This window comes from Hippocampus bargibanti, linkage group LG10 (genome assembly GCF_051943395.1).
Source record: "Hippocampus bargibanti isolate YZ-2025 linkage group LG10, ASM5194339v1, whole genome shotgun sequence".
NCBI lineage: Eukaryota > Metazoa > Chordata > Actinopteri > Syngnathiformes > Syngnathidae > Hippocampus > Hippocampus bargibanti.
The window spans coordinates 17,603,048-17,626,712 of record NC_142743.1 but is presented as its reverse complement, the minus strand read 5'-3'; the positions used below and the strand labels follow the sequence as shown (position 1 = coordinate 17,626,712).

Sequence of the window (23,665 nt, the reverse complement as noted above, 5' to 3'; positions counted from 1 at the left end):
AAATGTAACACTAGTTCTTCTCTAAACTTATCAGCAATAGTGGTCCTCACTCCTTATCTGGAGTTATCCGGACCTCACAAAACAGGAAAGTTGTGTGTGTGTGTGTGTGTGTGTGTGTGTGTGTGTGTGTGTGTGTGTGTGTGTGTGTGTGTGTGTGTGTGTGTGTGTGTGTGTGTGTGTGTGTGTGTGTATGCGTGTGTGCGCGTGTGTATGCGTGTGTGTGTGTATGCATGCGTGTGTTTCTTTTTACCCTGTATGTATCGGACACAAGGAAACATTCAGGCATCCCTGGACCTCTGACAGGATCGTCATTCACCAGGTAAGCATCGGTAGCCTGCAAAAAACGAAGAAAAAAAATGAATAAAATTGTGAAATAGACTCCTTATCAAAGACGCTTAAAATTGGTGAGTGGCATAATAACAGATGATTGTGAAGAAAACTGTCAATTGTGTAGAATTCTGAAATCCTTCGATATGCAGCAAGAGAAAGACAAAAATAATGACCTTCTATTTATTAATTTGCTGTCCGAAAACAAGTCCAACAAGGCATCAGCAAAATGAGCTACAGTCGTGTTATGACAATTCCAGGTCGCGATATAATGCGGAACGCAACACCGGCATAGTAAAAGATGCGCAGAATATTCAGAGAGAGTCGCCACCTATTTTAAATCACAAAATCTAATTACATTAACCAATCTTGAACGTCATCATCCAAATTCAGTTTGTGAGAGGCTTTCCCATAAACCGCACAATGAGGAGAACCAGAAAAGAAATTTAAACCAAATAATTAATAATTAAACAAAATTGTAAAAAATGACTAAAAATATCAATGACCGGATTTCATTCGCTGATTCATTGATTACTAAATCTCACGATCAATTGGTGTAATTTTCAAAGATGAGGTAATGAACATCCAAATATTAGAAAAATACATTGAGAATAACAAAACAACCAGGAGGACAAAAATAAGCTAAGTGTGCGTTTTTGCTTCATTCTTGTACCATTTTTTTTCTCTCGTAAATTCAAAGGAGAACAAAAAAAAAAAACAGTGCAGTTCAGGCTGCACCACAGTTATAAATAATTGGGGCCAGACCGATTAATCAGTCGGCCGACTTAACCCTTTCATGCTCCTTGTAACTCAATAAAATGATAAACTGTGCACTGTAGTAACCACTTTCCCTGAAATGGTTAGCTGGACAATCTTTTGTTTTTATAATCTTGAAAAAAAAGAACAAGCAGCAGATTTTTGCTGATTATTTTACTTCCAAACAGATAACAAAAGAAAAAAGATAATGACAAACACCCATGGGTAAAAGGGAAAACAACAACAACAACAACAAAAAGAAATCCATTGTAAAGTCAAATGTTGAAGGACAAAGTATTGTTACATAGTCACATTTTCACCCTGTAATTCAGATCTGTGTTGTTTTTATTGTCTGTTAGCATTATGTGACCAAAAAAGACAAAGTCGACGTTATAATCATGATTTGCTGTAATTTCTGGTCACCAGTTTGCTCGTTTTGCCAACCCTTTGAACATGGTGGATTTAAGTAACACGTCAGATATCAACCAAGGGTCTCAAGCTCCGGTCCTTTTTATCTATTTGTATTTCTAAAATCACGTTGTAGTCTGGCTATTAAAGTAATCAGGTGATTATATATATATATATATATATATATATATATATATATATATATATATATATATATATATATATATATATATATATATATATATAATTTTTTTTCTTTTTTTTTTTATTATTATTTTTTTTTTCATATCAAAATTGATATGGATTTCAATCAGTCCATATTGGTTGCCCCCAAGAAATATTCAGAGTTGTCCTGTCTATTGTGTTACAGAGGGAAATTGATTTTATATATATATATATATATATATATATATATATATATATATATATATATATATATATATATATATATATATATATATATATATATATATATATATATATATATATACAGTAAAGTCTCGTTATATCGATATCGGATATATCGATATTCCCGGTTATATCGATACTATTTCTATGCACGCACGGAGAAAATTACATGCAAACAGGGTCGGATATATCGATAGTCCCGGTTATATCGATATTTTTTCGGACTCCCTTGAATATCGATATAACGAGACTTTACTGTATATGTATCTATTGACATTTATTTAAAATGGGATATTAAATCAGAATTTATTTTGACATTTTAAGATGTCCTGCTGATATGCGATAAAAAGACTGTTTACTCAGATGACAACACACCTGCACGAGATTTAGACCCTACCGTGTTGAGTAAATTTAATGCCCTCTTTTTTTAATCCTTAATGGAAAACCAAGGTATCAGATCAGGCATTGATAATGGGAGATGTACAAAATTAAGTGATTGCAGCTCAGGTGAAAAACCAAAACAAAGCGGAGTTGTAGTAATAATAAAAACAATAATAATAATGATTCATTTTATTTAGAAGTAGCTTTTACAACTTTCAAGGACACTATACATTTAAAACCAAAACAATAATAATCCATAATTAAATCCATAATAATCCATAATTAAAAAAAAAAACGTTTTTTAAAACGGGTCTTTTTTAAAATGGGTTTCTCACAAATTTTAGGTTGAAGCCAAAAAATGGGCTGCGGGTAATTGTTTTTATTGTTTAATCAGAATCAGAAAAATCTGAAAATCTTTATTCGTCCCACAATGGGGAAATTTGCAGGGACAAGCAGGTTTTCTGTCTTGTTGTCATCTTTTTTTTGGGGTGCAGTGTATGTTGTGGCAATACATGTATGCATGCAACTTATGACCCCCCGGGTCGAAGCAGATATCTCATTTGGGTCAACAGATTTGAAAATAAGTGATGCGGAAACCTTAGTCCAACGTTAGTAACATGTTATCTTAATACGACATGGTTGTAGACAATGGTGAATGTTTATTTTCGAGCAACAGAACAAAGTCCTAACTGACAAACAGCTTGCGTAGCATCTCAAGCCAGCCCGGCGTGTAAGCACAGCTCTGTATACATGCATGTGTGCATTCAGCGAGCTTCATTTGTATTCTAATTCAAGCAGGCCAGCAGCAAGACGGGGTTCTGGCACAGCACCGGTGCTATGAAATGGGCTCTCCTCGCAATGGTGCCGCTGATTGGATCAAGCTATCCCTCTCCGCTTAGCCGAAGAGGAGGCCAAATCCCACAGCCGCTGCAAAATCCTATTTCATTTCACAACTTTAACGGAAAAAAAAAAGCAAACAGGCGCTTTTGTGCCAGGCGGGACCCCGTGACACATTTACTCAGCGACAACACAAGCCCACAAAAATTAATTTTAACGGATACGTACAAATCACCTGTGCACATATTTACATGCGCGCGCAGGCACACGGACGTCCACGTGTGTGCTACTTAAGCAGACGCGCAGACGCAAACCCCATAATAAGAGCCAGACGCTGGCAGACCGCACAGCCGCGAGTTGTGGCGAAAACAAAGGCTATTCATACCCTTTGCAATGAGAGGCCTTTGCGGCTGCCTCCCACCCCAGGCCCCCCTACCCCAAACCCTCTTGCTGTTTTATTACAGATAATCTGCACTCACAAACCTCCCATTTTTGGGGGGCAATTGTGCGATTTTCTAATCATCTTTATTAGTGCATAAACATTGCTTACAAGGGCAACACTTTGCCCATTGTTCAGGCTTGATGGCGGGATCGAGGCCCTGCTGATAAGACGGCACCGTTATACACCGTACGATACCAACCAGAGCACGGCAAATCAGGTGTGCCATTGGCTCATCTAAGACGGAGACAAGGTCAGGTGCGGGGACGAACCTCCTCCGATTGGCCGACACTTTGCCCAAAAGAGTGACGTCAACGGAGTCGTTGCCAATGGCTGCCGAGGCCCATTTGGATGATTAATACGCGTGTGGTAGGAGGATGGCACTGGGACAACTGGCTCAGTTGGGAATGTGGAAGGCAACATCCATTTCCAAAGGCAATATAAGGACAAATGTGTTTGGACGCATCGCTTAGTCAATAAAATGACCAATCAGGGATTGATCTCGCGTAGTCCCCAGCCGCTGAATCTTAAATATTTATTCCAAGGTACAGTGATACCTTATTCACAACTTCACTAATGGCTTACCGAAGACCCAATGATATATTTTGTGGTATTACAGGAGGTTTATTTTATGACTGTTAGAGCCTTTGTGTTTTTTACTTCCCTGTTCAGTCTTTGACTTAAACATATATTCCATACAAAATAATAAAACATTACATTTTAAGTGCCTTTCAAAGCTCTCAAGGACACTTTACAGTCACAGACAAGCATAGGTACTATAATAAAGAAAATATAATCACAAATAGAATGCAATAAATAAAATACAATCATAAATAGAAACAAGAGAGAGAGCTACGCAGAAAATGCAATTTTAAATAGGTGGAACTTAGGAACATATTTACCTTACGAATGACCGCTCGGAACGTATCTCGTTGTAAAGTGGGGAGCGTCTGTACATATCATGAAACTAAGTCTGGAAATCTGAAGCTAAAAATATGTGATTCAAATACAACTCTCATGCCTTTTCTCTGTGGGAATTTGTTATTTATGTTATTGCAAATATGAAAAATAGGGAAATGAAAGCAATAAAAGCCTACTATTTGTGAACATACAGTACAGTATTCACGCAAAGGGTTGAAAACAATTTAACATTGCAAGAGGTTGCCATATACTGTACACACGTGAAAATGTTTTTTTTTATGTTCTCATTTAGCTCAGAATATCGCCCAGTAATCATGCATCATTATCGTACAGTGAGACCTCAACTCACAAACACCTTATCTTACAAACTGTTCGTCTTAAGAATGTCAAATTTATGAAAATTAAACCTTATAATAAGCACTATTTTCATAATACACACCCACCACGGCTGGCGGAGTGATCTTCGGCGGAAGCACACGACCGAACAGCGCTCCAGCCGGCGCTACTTTCCACACCCCCTTTCATTGAATGCACACGTCGATCGCCTACTTGGAGCTTTTTGCTGATAATTTGACTATGATGGGACCGTAAAAAAAAACACCACATGCTCGTGTTCAGCCCAAGAAGACACAAAATAAAATCACCGTCACTGAGAAGGAGATAATTGATAGGAGGATAGGAGATAAAACACGAACTCCAAAGAAAAAAGAAGAGAAGCCACACCAGAGGTTAAGTTACCAACATTCCTTATGGAAGGTGACTCTCCTTCCATAAGCCATCAATGACCATCAAAAAGGTAAATAAAACTTTATTTTACAGCACAGTTTATTTCTTTAATTACAGCCCTCATGTAATGTGCCTCTCTTTGTGACTTTATGATACAATGCAGTGCATTTCTTTCATTACAATACAATAGCACATTTATTATAGATAGAATAAGGTATGTTGTGTGTAGTTTTAAGGCTTATTTAGTTAAAAACTATATTTTATGGAAACCCGGGAACGGATTATTCCCATTTTAATGGTTTCCCATGGGATTTTTTTTTTTTGAGATACACACTTTTCGCCTTACACACTCTGCTTGGGAACCAATTAAGTTCGTAAGTTGAGGCCTCACTGTGTAGCCCAAATGCGAAAATGATGCATGCATATCGTCCTGTTAGTAGATAGCAGAATCCAAGTCCAATCTGGTAAAAACTACTTTTTAAAGAAACATCATGTCATCTAACTGAAAACACAATCAATGTCTTGCATTCATTTCCTCCCGAGCAAGCGGCAGGAGGCCATTCGAATGCTCTTTTAAGTCATCCGCCAGAGAAACAGGTGTTGATCCCATTGTGAAACAGTGAATAACATGAGACTAATAAATGGGCTAAGCTCGCTACCTGCCACTAGGGAGGCATGAACATATCGACTCCCCCCACCCCGAAAAAAAAAAAAAAAAAAACCTGCAGGCCCTCAAACTCTCCCTCCCGCAGCGCTGTATGAATTATAAATTGTACTATATATACATATAACATATGCCCGGCCCATATGGCCAGCCCTGAGCAGAAAAATCTCAAAGCCCTCCTTAATTAACATTTTAGAGGGAAGATTCGGAGGCGGGAGATTGAGTCAGTGACCTATTTGGAGTCGGCCATCATCGCCCCATGCAAATGTGTTAATTGAGACACATTTTGCCATTCCACAAATATGCCGGGTGATGCAATTTGGGTCTCCTTCAACTTTTTTTTTGTCTTAGCCATCTGATCAATGATTTTTAAAAGTACAGTGATACCTCGGTTTACGAACCCCTTGGCTTACGAACGTTACATTTATGAAAATTTTACCCTTGGCATACGAACTATTTTTCGGAATACAAAGGGGGCTGCCACAATGAGTGATGTGTCGTTCCCAAATGAGCCCGTTCTCCTAACAAGAAAATGGTGGCCGACTGTTTTGTTCTCTATTCCCCGCCCCAGTCTTCGGTTAAAGCCACGTGATTAGTCAAGAACGCAGAAGTGAGGGGGTGGGGGTTACAGACAGAGAGATAGTAAGGCCGAATCTCACATAAACAAAATGGCGTCTTCGGTTAACGCCACGTGATTGGTCAAGAACGCAGCAGTGAGGGGGGGGGGGGGACATTAAAGAGACAGGCAGATGACAGAGAGAGAGTGAGAAAACACACACACACACACACACACACACACACACACACAAGGGAGACGACAGAGATTGAAACAAAACAAAAGTGAAAAAAAAGAAAGTGAAATGGATAGTAAACAGTGAAATTTGGACTCGTTCAACTTTGATAATTCCAAAGCAGAGTGTAGACTGCAAGGTTAAAATATCCCATCCCATGGCTTCATAAATAACCCGCACAAGCCATCTGTACACTTGATGCAAAAAGCTATCAACCCAGCTAAACAGAAAACAATTGATGAGGAACAACGTAAAATTAGATAGAAAGGAGAAGGTTACGTTCCTCATCAAGTGTTTAATGCTGATGAAAGCGGCCACTCCATTCCATCAAGCCATCAACGACCATCACAAAGGTAAATAAAATCACTTTATTATACAGTACAGTTTATTTCTTTAACGAGCTGAAAAGTGAATAGAAGGTGGAGGAGAGGACACACTTACAAACACACACACACACAAAAAAGCAAGTCCAGCCAACCCGTGAGGGATGGCAACCTCTTCAAAAGACACCGGGCGGGCGAGCGGCCGGGTGGGCGGGCGGGCGTCGCCGGCGATCTGTTCCACCGAGTACAGTGGGGGGGGGGGTATGAAAGGCAGACATGGCCGACGTGTGAGCGCCTGCCAAAGTTACCTCGGGGAGATATGTTGGAAAAATGCTATTTTTCACACCGACGTCTCAAGAGAAGGACGATGATGTGGGGTGGGGGTCTGAAAGAAGATGAGAAACTGATGGGGCTACATTAAATAATGAGGAATGGATAGATGGATGATTTAATGATTTCACTCCACTTGAGGGTGTTTGAGGTCATAAGTACGGCCAAGCTTGTTCACACAGCATAGCAGCTGAAACGGGCGTTTTGAGATGTTATATTAAAAGAAAAAATATTGACTTCATTTAAAAAAAATAAACAGGATTTAACTCTGTCAGTGCCATTCACACATTTATTTGGGAATTGAAAATATGACAGAGTGCCATTCCCAAATTTGTTCCGGTTTAGTTTTTTCTTGTTTGGGTGCCAAGAAAGTGCTGGCCATGGCCTCTGTTAATGATCTTTTCCTTTCCACAAGGGGGCAGCATTTCCCTTTTTCCATGTTAGCTCTTTGTTCCAGCTTCAGCTGTTGTTAAAGTGCTATAGTGCTATATAAACCAATATATATATATATATATATATTTTCTTTCATCACTTTGCTGCTGTGAAATGTAAATTTCTCCACTGCGAGACTAATAAAGGCAAATCCAATCCAATATATATATATATATATATATATATATATATATATATATATATATATATATATATATATATATACAGTAAAGTCTCGTTATATCGATATTCAAGGGAGTCCGAAAAAATATCGATATAACCGGGACTATCGATATATCCGATATCGATATAACGAGACTTTACTGTGTATATATATATATATATGTTTTGAGCAAAAACTGTAATTCAAGGATTTGTCTGCTTTTCTTTTATTGATTCCAAATGAATACTAAATCAGTGCGTATTTGATTTTGAACTCAAATTATCTATTGCAGAGTAACTGCTCTGTCTTTTGTCAAAAGTAAGCAAAAGATCTTTCTTTAAATGTATACATCCGTTAAATATAAATTCGATACAAGTGGCATCAGTGAGTCCTGAAAAGTTTAATACTATGTCAGCACTTTCACTAAAGAATGCGAAAAGAGGACACTGGCAACACAACAAAGGTCAAATTTTAGCATACATAGGTACCCAAACTTCTCCCAAAAGCAAAGCTGATAACATTCCTGTTAAAGTGCGGGGGGGGGGGGGGGGGGGGGGGCAGACAAGTTTGCACACATTGTGACACACCTGAACATCAGCTCAGGCTGGCACCTTGCCTATAAACTATCGCGATCTTGCTCGACAGGCTCGTTCATAACTTCTGCCTTTAGATAATGGCGTGCCAATTGTAACACGGAACGTTCCAGGCTGCGACATTTTCTGCTGCCACGCTGCTTGCACTCCACACCACCTCTGAACACTAGATAAACTCAAGTTCCATTGGGCCTACTTCCCGGCGTGGCCTTATCCAGGAGGTTTACGCAGGCCAAACCACACATTTTTGAGGCAAAATGTAGCACGTGCGTGGAAAATCTTGGATTGTTATGCCAAAATGTCACGTTGATGTGAGAAAATATGACTTTTTTTGTGATATAGTGTCCCATCGTGGTGAAATTAACTCATTCACTGCTCAGTTTGATCCAGAACCGATTTTCAGTTGTTAACCAAGGCATGTAAAACTCGGAGTTCAGAACTGTGAGGCAGATGCGTTTAGCACTCATCCCATATGAGGTTTCATGTGAAGAAGTTTGATTTGGGAGGTTCAATATTCTTGAATGCATCAGGGGAAAAAAAGAAAAATAAAGCCTGCAGGGCTCCGAGAGCCGCAGATTTGAGTCGACCATTGGGACCTAGATGTCAAAGTAAACACGGTGAAGCTGCATTTAGCTGTTATGCTGCACAGAAAGGGAATAAGCCGGTAAAAGAAGTTAAATCAGCCCCGATTTTAAAAGCTTTTAGAAACAAAACGTTTCATTTTTTGTATGTGAGGGAGAAAATGTTGCTTTTGAAATTTGGTTGACATGCAACATTTCAGTCTGCAAGTTCTTCCCACCACGCTGCTTCCATTCCATAACACGTCAAGACAACCCAAATCTTCATTGGCTCCAGTTTCTCTTAATGTGAGCATATCGAGGTATTTTACATGAGCCAAACCACACACACTCGTGGCCTCCAAACGCTTTTAACTACGAGGTTAAGGCTGACACAATCATCCCTTTGTCTTCTCAAGCGTGTTGTACGACGATGGGCAGGAAACGCAGAGTGGTCTTACAGCGCACCTAGCATGACTGAACGAAACAGCTCGTCAGGTTTACGTCTTAGGTGAAATGACACCCATTTGGAGCCAATGGAATAATGAAGGTGGTCTTTTGATTCTGAAATCCAACATCAGTTCTCATTCATTTGAACCTCGGAAGGATTTGAACCATTTCATGGACAGCGGTTACTACAGTGGATGGCTTATCACATTATCAGGTGACAGGATGCATGGAAGAGTTAAAGAAGACCCTCCAAATGCTTGTATGATGTCACGTTGAAGAATGAAAGCGTTCTAACAGCCTGTTCTATGGAACTGAATGTGACGGAGGATTGAAGGATACCCGACAGTGACCTGGTTGTTCAAAGCAACATGCAAAAAAAAAAAAAGACCAATAGCCACAGGCAAAAGCAAAATAACTATAAATAAATAAATGAATAAATAAATAAAGAGTAAATAAAAATAAATAAATAAAGAATAAATAAATAAATAAATAACAAAACAAGTAAATAAATAAATAAATAAATACATACATAATCAGAAAAACAAATACAAAATGACAGATAAATAATAAATAAAGAAATAATGAAGCAAATAATAAATAAATAAATAAATAAATAAATAAATAATGAAGCGAATAAACAAATGAACAGTAAATGAATAAAGACTGCAGCAAATAAACAAATTAATGCTAAATAAATAATTACGATAAAGAAATAAGGATGCAAATAAATAAATAAATAAGAGTAAATAAGTAAATAAAAACAAAACAAGTAAATACATAAATAAATAAATAAATACATAATCAGAAAAACAAATAAAAATGACAGATAAATAATAAATAAAGAAATAATGAAGCAAATAAATGAGAAATAAATAAATAATGAAGCAAATAAACAAATAAACAGTAAATAAATAAATAAATAAATAAATAAATAAAGATTGCAGCAAATAAACAAATTAATGCTAAATAAATAATTACAACGATAAAGAAATAAGGATGCAAATAAATAAATAAATAAATAAATAAATCGCTGTTATGAAATGTGTGTTTTTAGCAATAGTAGTGTTCTGTTCAGACTTCTGTGATGCTTAGTAACGCTGTATATTACTCACCATCACTTCTTGTACAGTTCAAAAAATGTTTATCTTGGCATAAGATTTACCAATTATTTAGCAGTTATTCCCTGAGGGCTAAATACTCCACAGCAGTGTTTCCAACCTTTGTTGACACCAAGGCAACATTCAAAAAAGTAAAATACCAAACAAGATGCGAAATGTAAATTTCTCCACTGCGAGACTAATAAAGGCAAATCCAATCCAATCCAATCAAATCCAAAAACATCACACAAAGTATGAAACCAAGAATTCTTGCCATGATGAACACCCGCAGAAAAAATATCCTGTGACTGTAAAGTGTCCTTGAGAGTTTTGAAAGGCGCTTATAAATGAGATGTATTATTATTATTAGAACACAAAGCTAAAAAAAAAAAAAAAAGCGATTTGCACAATCCACACAGGTTTATTTAACTTTCTGCCACCTAGTGGAAGAGAGTTGAATTGCCCAATTGCCCACTATGTCGCTGGCAAAGAAAACTGGCTGGCAAATTATGCGAAATTTGCCCATTTTTCACAATAAAGATCGCTTCTGCACCCCGGTTGGAACATGAAAAAAATAGAGCTTGAACTCCAACGAACTTAAAAAAAAGGCAGCTTGGAAAATACAATAAAAAATGTTGACAAAAGGCCTTTTGTATAAATCATCTCAAGAGTCATTTTTGTGTTTGGCTCGATGGTAAACATCCAAAAGAGTCATTGCCAATATTTAATAGAGGCTGTTAGCATTGAATTATAATCCGATGAATCAAAAGCAAGATCTTATTGACACGGTCCGCTGCATATCATTTACAAAAGTATCAGAACATAATTAAAAACAAAAAATAAATAAAAAAAGAGAGCCATGATTTGGAATATGCGCATATTGAACATATCGGAATTCAAATCTCAAAGCAGTTGTCATTGTTTTCTGTGTAATTTCGGCAACCTTCGTATTGTCCTGCATGCACTAACTGAGTGATTAGCAAGGTGCTAAAAACTTGCAACAAAAAACTAGTTTTGAAATGCTGGAAGATTAACTCATTCACTGCCAAACGATGTGCAAAAATGTGTCCACTCCGGTGCCAGGGTTTTTGTCATACTCACTCGAATTCCAGAACCCACAGAATAGAGTTTTAGGACTACTTAAATATTCAATGCAGCGTTAGAAACCTGATACTATCTTCTTTCATCAGCAAAAAATAAAAAAATAAATGTATCTGGAGTTATCTGAGGTAGAAATGAGGGCAGTTGTCCAAAATAAAATGCAATTCATACATACTGGTTTATATAGTGCTTTAACAACAGGTGAAGCTGGAATAAAGCGCTAAAATGGGAAAAAAAGCAAATGCTGCCCCCTGTGGAAAAGAAAAAAAAAACATTGCCAGAGGCCATGGCCAGTGCTTTATCGGCACCCAAGCATGAAAAGACCAAAATCCGAACACATTCGGGAATGGTGCTCTACACGTCATATTTTCAATTACTGTATAAATTCGGGAATGGCAATGAATGAGTTAATAAATTTAAATAAAGATTCACAGACTACTTCCTGTTACCAAAATTGACTAGGAGTAATCATGCACTGAATGACAGTTAATGAGTTAATAAGTCGTTCAAAAAAATCATTCTGGAGGGGGTTGTCTGATTTCCATAGGCAGACATTGGTGCTTTCACATCCTCTTTGGGCTATTAAAGCACTTGTTCAAGGGAAGGGAGGTGGGGAGGTTTTGTTTTTACAAAGGCTCTCTGTATCTCACCCCCCCCCCCCCTGCAGTTGCATAGACACAAATTAAGTCCTCCAAAAAAAAATTGACGATCTCGACATGGCATATTTTTTAATGCAAACAAATTGGCCATGTTCCAGACGCTCCCCAACTTACGAACGAAATACGTTCGTAAAGTGAATTTGTTCGTAAAGTGAACTTATTCTTAAAGGACAACCGACGTCACTTTTTTGTTTTTTAACTGACACCAGAAAAACGTTTTATCGCATCTAAAATACCCAAAACACACACTATGATATTTTTAGTCAAAGGCAAAACACCAATAAAAATGACTTAAAGTGTCCAAAATCTGCAAAAAAAATTGAGCTGCGAATTGGGCATTTTCAGAAAGTCCCGCCCCCAGTTCATGACGTCACGCCAATACGTCTTGCATTGCTAGTGAATCAAAACAATGGCTTCAGATTCGGAGAATATGCTTTCTTGTTACACATCCAGTGATGAATATGATTCAAATAGTTCTGAAGAGGAAAGCATACATGTTTGCAATCGATTAAAGAATTTATTTGTGCCATTTTGAGGCAACATTGGGAGAAAATCTCTCACCCAAAAAAAGAAGCACAAAATGGCGACCTCTTGTGGCCACCTCCATTTTCACAGGCTTATAAATTCCTTATATGGCACTTGGACACCCTCTTCTGGCCTTCTGGCGGCTTTGGGGTGCAACACGAGGTCTCCAGACCAAACAAGTACAGCAAAATACATTGACGTGATGGAAGGACCGCTACAATGCGTCTTTTTTTACAGTAAAGGGCGGTCCTTTAGTGACGTCACGTACGGACTCGTCACCAACTCTTAAAACGTAAAATATAGCTATATGCGGTGGAATCTTTGTAAAATACGCTCAGTAGAAGTCATTTGAAGCCATTTTACAAATTATGGACACAACTTGTCCTGAGACGTCGGTTGTCCTTTAAGTTGCTTAAGTGCTATATTTTGGATGCCATGTATGTTGAAGGCTTTTTGAAGTACGTATGTTTAAGGTTTATATAATTATATTGAAGGCTTGTATAAGTAACCTGTATTGGTTCCTACTGAAAACTAAACATTGAATAAAATATATGCTCTGTCAAGATATGTACATGTACAACCGGAAAGAATACTGCGTATGTTACTACAAAAAAACGTTTGTATGTACCATTGTTCGTAACTTGAATGTACGTAAGTAGGTGAGTCCCTGTATAAAAAAAAATAAAAATAAAAAAAAACAATCTTCACATCAAGAATCACTGTTTTTAAAGTAGGAGTGGCGAAACATGTGGGTTGTGGGCCATGTGTGTCTCATTCAGTTATTAATGGAATTATTATTATTAATCAATAAAAAACAGTTTGCAATAAAAAATTCAGTATGACTGTCAACGCTTTTCTGATTCTGATAAAAAAAAATCAACGTTTATCTCATTTATGACTCTTTTTGCAAAATTTTATGCAACATTTGGATGAAATAAAAATACCCCCCTGACCCAGCCCCCACTTTGGCTACATCTAAAAACACCTATTAATCAGGTGTGCATCCAAGGAAGCAAATCGCTCAAATGCAGCCAAACAACGTTTAGCTGATCCTTCACTCAGACACACACACACACACACACACACACACACACACACACACACACACACACACACACACACACACACACACACACACACACACACACACACACACACACACACACACACACACACACACACACACACACACACACACACACACACACACTCGCGTCCATGCAGCCAACAAAGGCAAACTATTGAGTTACACAGCACGTACCATTATAGCGCAGGGAGATCTGCCAACACTCTCAATGCCCCATTTTCCTTGAAAAGTTCAGCTTCCAAAAAAAAGTGAGAGAGGGAGGAAGACTTGCTCTCGGTTGTTGCCGGAAGCCTCCACAAACACACACGAACTCACGTCCACACAAAACAGACCTTTCGACACTCTAAAAAGTGAGTCCACACTCCGGAGAGGACTGCATGAAAAAAAAAATACAAAAAAAGAGACGACAAAGGCGCGGATTTCGTTTTGAAGTTTTTCTACGCCGCGAGTTGTCCTAGTCCCAAAAATATTTTTAAAAAGTGTCTTCGTGCGTCCTTGTGCGGCCAAACTTGTCCTGCTTCAACGCTCTCCTCGCACTCACAATGTGAGATGGAGGAAAAAGACAAATTGGACGGGATACACAGTAAGTCCAGGCCACTCTGTGCTCTGTATGTCTACTTTTTTTTAAGAAAAATAATAACGAGAAAATTGTTTGCCGCTTCGCGCGTCGGGCAGCGATCTGTTTTCTACAAGCACTACGCGCGCTCGTCTCTCTCTCTCTCTCTCTCTCTCTCTCTCTCTCTCTCTCTCTCTCTCTCTCTCTCTCTCTCTCTCTCTCTCTCTCTCTCTCTCTCTCTCTCTCTCTCTCTCTCTCTCTCTCTCTCTCTCTCTCTCTCTCTCTCTCTCTCTCTCTCTCTCTCTCTCTCTCTCTCTCTCTCTCTCTCTCTCTCTCTCTCTCTGTTCTCACTGTGTGTGCTTGTGTATCTCAATGCACGTCGATTGGTGGGGGCACCGTTGCCCCCCCCCGGGATGAAAGCTAAAATCAAGTCGCAAAAAAAAAATCACTGCGTAAAAAACAATAATAATAACGAGCGTCCAGGAAGTAGCTCACTTCGTCACACACACAGACACACACGCAGCGCAAAAGTGATTCTTGATTGTGTGGCGAAGGTAAAAAGGAAAAGAGATGAATTGTAAATAAACACCGCGCGGAGTTTGCCGGAGCGGGCCAACGGCGAGCAGCTGCGGCTTTAGAGGCATTAGCAGCAGCACCGGCTGGGATTAGGCTTCCTTTTGCCCCACCGTGTGAGGCGCGTGCGCGCCTGGGAACGGCTCGGAGGTGATGTGGCGAAATGAGTAGGCAAAGTGCACCCCAAAAAAATAATAATAAAGGGCATTTTCGAGGCATTATATATATATATATATATATATATATATATATATATATATATATATATATAATATATATATATATATATATATATATATATATATATGCCAGGGAACGACCACACACCACACACGCCAGTGTTTTGCGTTTTATTTCGAAAATGCCTTTTTTTATTATTTTTTTAAGACGAACACTCGTCTGGTAACAATGTCTGAATATTTCATGGTAGACCTATTCTAATAATAATTCTTTAAAAGCTAGCATAAAAGGCTAGGTTTTATCCACAATTATCTAGCAAGCTATCTAACTTATCCTGTAACTGTAAAGTGACATTGAGAGTTTTGAAAGGCGCTTATAAATGATGAATTATTGTTATTAATATTAGCTATCTATTAGCAAGCTAGCTAGCTTTCTATCTATTTAAAATACTTCCGGGTTGAGTGAACCCTGGCGTGTGTGGCAGCAGCGTGTGGCAGCAGCGTGTGGCAGCAGCGTGTGGCCTGTCAAATGTGACTGTAAAGTGACCTTGAGAGTTTTGAAAGGCGTTTTGAAATGAAATATATTATTATTATTAAATGCACGAATTTGATTGACGTTGCTTGTACAAAAATAAACTACAATTAAAACAATAGGTTTTTTTAAGTGTCTTTCAGCATGCTACGAGCCTTCCTCTGCACTTTAGAGGCAAGACAATTTACACACACACACACACACACACACACACACACACACACACACACACACACACACACACACACACACACACACACACACACACACACACACACACACCTGCTCAGAGTGTATATGCCAGTTCAGCCAGTAATTTTACTGGCTGAACGAGCTCGAATATTTACTGAACAAATCATTCCTTTAACATAACCCCCCCAAAAATATATTTATTTTCGTTATCCGAATCAGAAAGCCTTTACTCGTCCCACAATGGGGGAAATTTGCAATCTCCAGCAGCAAAATATCAGGAGACTGAAATGTATAACTGCACACAAAACAGCTTCATAAAAAGAAACGTACATAGTGCCAAATCTAAAAATATAGAAAAGTATTTGAAATGGAATTAAAAAATACTTGTTTTCACTATGAATATTGTGTTTCTACTAATCCTTATTTACATCCCTGTTTGTGCACATTACAAATGTGTATATTTGTGTGTGTGTGTGTGTGTGTGTGTCGTCATCCGTCTTATTTTGAAGCAGAAATTCCTGCAATCTGACGGCTCATCAATAATTTACAGATGACCTCCTCTCACATTTGGTCACGTCAATTATTCATCATCTCATCGAATTTGTGATATTTTTTTACCAATGGCCTCATTTGGGCATTAATTTTTTTGTTGCAAGTATGCATCAGGATGACGTACGCAAGGAGGCCCAATCACACACACACACACACACACACACACACACACACACACACACACACACACACACACACACACACACACACACACACACACACACACACACACACACACACGCAAATGCACACACACACACACACGCAGGAATGTTTTGAGATTTGAGATTTAGAAAATGCCGTTTGTTCCATTTCTGATTAATTTAAAGTATATCTTAGCGTACAAGCTTCACAAACAATAATAATAATAATAATAATAATAATAATAATAATAATAATAATAATAACATAATCCTTTGTCTCCAATATAGACATTTTATAATGGCAGTTTCAGTCGTATTTTGTTTGTTTAAATGTCAACAATCTTTTATGTCGAATCCATTTGGCCTGTTTTTGTGTAAATTTATTGAAGATAAACTTCCAGAGGAGTGGTGGTGGTATTCAGTGTGATGAAGTAAATCCAATTTGATTTACTTCATTCGTTTAAATCTTTATAAACAAAAACATGTTAATTCGATGCAATGGTTTATTACTATTATTATTATTAGTAGTAGTAGTAATATAATTGTTATTACTATGACCATTATTATTACTATTATTATTACTATAATAATAACACTTGTTATTATTATATATAGTTATTAGAATTATAATATTTATATGGTAATAAATATGTTATTATTATTATTATTATAAGTACATAGTTATTAGTATTATATTTATATCAATTATTATTCGTATATTTTTTATGATTATTATGATAATTATGAAGATGGAGGACACAGATTCACTGTGATCCATGAAGGGAAACCCGAAAGGAAATGATTATTATCATATAGTAATAATGTATTTATATAATATGATAATAATCATGATAATAATAATAATCACCATTACAATCATTATTATTATAATTGTTATAAATAATAATAATTATGATTGTTATTATAATAATTATTATTATTATTATTATTATTATTAAGTTGGAGGGCATTGATTCACTGTGGTGACCCCTGAAGTGAAAAACTGAATGGAAAAGATTATTATGATGATGATGATTATTATTATTATTATTATTATTATTATTATTATTATTATTATTATTATTATTATTATTATTGTTGTTGTTGTTATTTCTTTTGTTATTGCTGTTGCTATTACACACTTTGGGCTTTGTTGTAGAAGATGAGTGATTGGGGGCCGGAAGGACGTTGGCCTGTTTGGAGAATTTCCAGTTTATTGTACAATGGTGGTGGTGGTGGCTGTCCCAAAATGCGTCTATTAACGTTGATGACAAATAAATACACATGGAATTATTAACAGAATGTAATCATATGAGCAATTTGATTGAGATCTTTTCTTGTCGTGTGAGGGTTCATGTTACTGGAGGCCCAGTCGCCCCCCCCAAAAAAAAAACCCTCTTTGTTTTTGTTTTTTGTTTTCCTTGATAGAAGAATCAACCAATTATTATTTTTTTAACTGCAGTTAGTTTTATGATTTTTTTTAGTACAAAACACAATTCAACTAGGCCGGCGTTATTAAATAAACATCGACTGAGATGAAATCTAATCAATAAGTCCCAGCAAAATGAAATACAGGTGATGAAATCAATTGCTTGCAGGACACTTCATTATACTCAATTAAAAAAAAAGAGGGGGTGGGGTGGGGGGGGGGGGTTAAATCACACACTTTCTTTTTAAAAACATATCCTTTTGTTGATTAAAACATGACATGAATCAATAATGCAAAATTGAGGGAAACACACACACACACACACACACACACACACACACACACACACACACACACACACACACACACACACACACACACACATGCAATTAATGTGGCTTAAATAATAATGTATGGTGCTTCACCATATGTTGATTGTGCTTGACCTCGTTTTTTTTTGTTGTTGTTTATTTCATACTTGCTCTCGCTGGGCTTTGTGCACAAACAATGCTTTTATAACTAGCAAAAAAAGGCTCTATTGCAGTTAAGGGTGGAAAAAAAGGCTTTTTAAAAGTACAAGAACAGTATTGACGTGTGAGCAGAGGCCGGTGCAGCTGGTTCGACTCAAGGTTTGTAAAAGGACAAGCCCATCAGAACCTTTGCAAGCACTTCATTGCTATGCACACCAACCCTGCATCCACATATACACGTGCATGTTATTAAAGGTTGTGTTTGTGCTCAGGGACTGACTCAAGAAAATTACAGCGGGGGGGGGGGGGGGGGGGGGGGGGGGGGATTTAATGTACTTCAAATATGATGACCACATGCTTCAAATGACAGTTCAATTGTATTTTGCTTTTAAGTAGAGTGCATTTGTATTTCATCACCAAGCAGTGTTTGTTTTTAAACATGTAAATATTTGAAATTTCAAGGGCAAAGTTAATGCACCATGAATTATCTTACAGTGGCTTATAATAATGCATTTGGGAACCCACTTGGGCCTAAGATGTTACAATATTTTTATGTTGGTCATTAATAATAATAATAGTAATAATACATTTTTTTTGAGTGCCTTTCAAAGCTGTCAAGGACAATTTACTGTCACAGACAAGAATAGCTACTATAATAAATAAAATACAATCACAAATAGAATACAATAAATAAAACACAGTTATAAATAGAAACAAGAGAAAGAGCTACACAGAAAATGCGATTCGAAATAGGTGGGTTTTGAGATGGGATGAGAATCGATGTTACGAATGTCGGGAGGAAGTGAGTTCCAGAGTTTGGGGGCAGAGCAGCTGAAAGCCCTGTCCCCCCATCGTGCTGAGACGGTCACAAAGCTTTAGCATAGTTACAACTGGAAAAGTGCAGTCTGAGGTCAATCACCCCACAAAAAAAAACGAGTAAAGTGGCCCTTTCAAAAGTAAAAACACCAGCTTTTCAGAATAAAATCTAATATTATTTATTTATTATTATTATTGTTGATACAACGGTTGTATCAACAAGCTACCAGTATTGCTCCAGAAAATCGATATATTTCAAGTCCTTTTTTTTTTGTTTTGGACATTTAGATATTTCAAAATTCGGTATGCAGGTTATCAATCACTGTATGGATAGTTCTGGGGAAAAATGTCAAGGACATTCAACCAAAGAATGATTTTTCATAACGTATATATTGACATTAATTGTTGAGGGGAAGTGTGTGTTGGCCTGGGTGACTGATGAAGTTTTCCCTGCACAGTTGCTTCGCATGTCAGCAACAGTCAATTAGGATGTATCTGTACAAATACAGTAAAAAAAAACTAAAAAGAGAAAAAAAAAAATAAATGAATAAAACAAATAAAACATAAATAAATAAATAAAAACACAAACAAGCAAATAAATAAATGAAAACAAAAATAAAGAAACAAATACCTAAATACATAAATACATAAATACATAAATAAAAACAATTAAATAAACAAATAGACAAACAAATAAATGACTAAACATAAATAAATACATACATACAAAGACAGATAAATAAACAAATCAATAAATAATTACATAATTAGGCAAAAACCAAATAAATGAATGAAGGAATAAACGAATAAATAAATAAATAAATAAATAAATAAATAGGGGGATAAAAATAAGTACAAAGATAGGTAAATAAACAAATAAATAAATAGATACATAACTGGGCATAAATAAATAAATAAATAAATAAATAAATAAATAAATAAATAAATAAATAAAAAGACAAACAAATAAATAAATGAATGCAAAAATATTAATAAGAAAAAAAAATCATAAACCAGTAGATAAATACAAGAACACATAGATAAATAAATGAATACATAGACAAACAAATAAAACAATGAATAAACCTATGAATAAATACACAAATAAAGAAATGAAAATAGAAATACAGTTGAGGAAATTGCACATTTGGACCCAAATCGTAGTTTTACAAACACACACATTTTAGCTGTAAGATGTTAAGCTGTTGAAAATCAAATGAATATTCAACAATGTATGTATGTATTTATCTTAAGAAAAAAAGGTGTACATTAATACATCAGTCAAGGTTACCAACGGTGTAAATGAGCAAACACTTTGGATGGATGTTGTCGGTGGACTTTTTTGATCCCAGCGTTGTACAGTTTGTACAAATATGTCGAATGATGAATTTTATTCGACAATGCAGGTGTACCTACTAGTATGGCCGGTCACTTTCATTTCAGCAAAGCAACCAACGTTGACCCCTCACAACAGTCTCTATTTCTTCCACATCACAATATTAACTCCCAGCGTTATAGAAAGACGGAATACTCTTGAGACGTTTGCGCCTCCATTTTAGGAGTGCAGCAAAGTGAAGGAGTGGAGGAGACAAACAAGACCCTTTTTGTTTTCATAGGGGGGTGAGGCAGGCAGTTTGGGCACAGTGTTGTCTAGCATCACAAATGTTGGCCTGGGTAGAGCCTATGTGCGCTTGCCCTTAGCCATGCTAATATAGCGGCCACAAAGACGCAGGGAATCCTCGTAGGAAGGAAAGTAAAATGAGGAATTGATTGAGAATATGAGCAAACATGGACGCAAGGGAAGTTATTAAAAGGAAGACGGTTAGAAGGAGGGGGGAAAAAGAGTCAGGCATAGAGCGGGGTGGGGTGAGGAATGGCCGACCCTGGCACAGGGGAATGAGACGGAGGGTGTCCCCTCACGCCCTCCCCGCCACTTTTTTCTTCACCCACCCACACTGCTGCCAGCCCATCACATTCCCACTCCACACTCTTGGGGAGTTTAACACTCGGAAGCCAGCAGTGGTTTCCTTCAGGAGATCGTTCACACACACACACAAACAGGCTCATACACACACTGGAAATGTTCTTTGTATTGATGGAACTGCTTCTCTTGTAATGTATTTACAGATGAAGGGACGACAAAATGGAGACTTCATTCAAACACATTGGACTGCGCTTCACAGCGCAGATGGACACTATCCCCAAACATACTGTGAGAGCAACCAAAAACGTTATATACATTTTTTACCATGGCAAACAAGTCAATCGTTATCCAATGGCCAAGTCAATGGTGTGACCCGAACCCGACTGAGTATGCATTTTATTTGCTCAAGACAGAACTGAAGGAGAAATGACCCAAGAACAAGCAGGAACTCAAGCCAGTCGCAACAGAGGCTTGGCAGAGCATCACCAGGGATGAAATCCAGCATCTGGTGAGGTCATTGATTGGTTCCAAACTTCAGGCTGAAATTGACTCCAAAGGATTAGCAAGTGTGTATTCAGAAAGAGAAAGTTGTGTGATTTATAATTCCCATTATTGTTGGCTCAATTTAAAAAGTGGGAGCAGCGTATCAACCATCCATCCATCCTTTTTCTATTTCACTTCTCCTCATCTACTGGACCCTATGCCACTCTAATGGGTCTATCGTGATCGTTCGTCCCTGGCTCATCGCTTCAATGGGTGTTGATGGCAGAGGATGGTTAAATCCGCAGGAAGTCGGGTGTTGGACAGAAAGTTACTTTAATCTTGAAGACAGCGGAGACATTGTGGGAGGTCAGCCGAGGAGGAAGCAGAGAAGAGAGCGAGAGAGAGACGGACTGGGAGAGCATTTATATGACGCACAGGGTGCGACGCAATAAGATGTGACGTCTGTGTAAGCTCTCAGTCGTACAGGAGTGGTCCATCGATGAGAAGGTTTCTTCAGCCGTCATCTGTACAAATTTGAAGGTTTCGGACGTTTCGCCTCCTATCCAAGAGGCTTCGTCAGCGAACGATAGGAGGCGAAACGTCCGAAACCTTCAAATTTGTACAGATGACGGCTGAAGCAACCTTCTCATCAATAGGATGTGACGTAATGGGATGTGACATCATGTAAAGGAAGGCAGGATGACGTATCAGGAAGTCCAAACCAAAACGATATGATGCAAAAAGATGTTTAAAGATGTTCGTATCGCGAATTACCCCAACACACTCATCTTTGGGTTGCAGACTGGGGGACACCCTCAACTGGTTGAAGGTCCATCACCTAGCACAGACAAACGAAAAACCATTCACATTCACAATCACACCTAGGGACAGTTCTGAGTCCTTCATTAACCTGCAACGGCAACAAAGGAGGAGCGTGGGAGCAGTACCGGGAGAAAAGCTACGCAGGCAGAGGAAGAATATACAAACTCCACAGAGGCCCAGCCAGAATTGAACACTGCACTATGAGGCAGATGTGCTAGAGCTAGACTAAGCTTAAAATGTAATGTATTATTATTATAAGTGTGTGCAAATTTCCCCATTGGGAGACGATTAAAGGCTTTCTGATTCTGATTCGTTTTTGTCGCAGGGCATATTGTAATTACAGTATCCTTTCTCAGGGTACTAGTTAGTTGATACTAGTTGACACAAATTCTCAGCAGACAAATCAGCCCATTTCAAATGGCGCTTGGGCGCCATCTTGTGCATTTTATGGGCGCTACATTGGAGTCCAGACGATCAAAAAAATCGTCTTTTCGATGCTTTCTTGTCACTCATCCGGTTATGAATATGATTCAAATAATTCTGAAAAGGAAAGCATAAATGTTTGTAATCGATTAAAGAAGTACTTGCGGATCAATTCAAGCCATCCGGACTCCAATGTAGCGTCCCAGAAAATGCACAAGATGGCACCCAAGCTCCGTTGGAAATGGGCTGAGTTGTCTGCTGGGAATTTGTGTCAACTAGTATCAAATAGTAGTCTTGGTGCAACACACAACGATTCACCATCGCGTTATTTATGTTTTCCTTCTAATTTCGCCATCAACACGGATCAACACAAAGTTTGTTTTCATACCAAACAAAGTACCCAAAATGCATTGTGTGTCGCTCCATACCCATATAATGCGCTGACGTCATGTCAGGCATCGTCATCAACTCGAAAACAAGACTTCCTGAATATTCAGCGCAAGTCTTAAAACGTAAAATATAGATATATGCCGTGGAATCTTTGTAAGATACGCTCAGTATTTAACACGACAACAAAAGAGAGAATGAGAGTGTGT

The 23,665-nt window shown here is 37.7% G+C and overlaps 1 protein-coding gene and 1 long non-coding RNA gene across 10 annotated transcripts in view; one reads left to right on the top strand and one right to left on the bottom strand.

Moving 5' to 3' along the window:
- Positions 1-14,281, bottom strand: part of nfixa (nuclear factor I/Xa) — a 162,655-nt gene extending 148,374 nt beyond the window's left edge. For all 9 annotated transcript variants that reach the window (XM_089006025.1, XM_089006031.1, XM_089006032.1 and 6 more), the window contains exons 1-2: positions 14,150-14,281; positions 251-334 (exon numbers count right to left, since the gene is read on the bottom strand). In XM_089006025.1, the coding sequence (XP_088862151.1) occupies positions 251-334; positions 14,150-14,152 (87 nt within the window). In that variant the 5' untranslated portion in view covers positions 14,153-14,281. The remainder of the gene's footprint in view (positions 1-250; positions 335-14,149) is intronic.
- A 137-nt stretch (positions 14,282-14,418) lies between these two features.
- On the top strand, positions 14,419-22,936 carry LOC148892728 (uncharacterized). The gene is made up of 4 exons (XR_016116221.1): positions 14,419-14,558; positions 21,545-21,629; positions 21,755-21,849; positions 22,626-22,936. It is a non-coding gene; the product is annotated as an uncharacterized LOC148892728 (long non-coding RNA).
- The last annotated feature ends 729 nt before the right edge of the window (positions 22,937-23,665 follow it).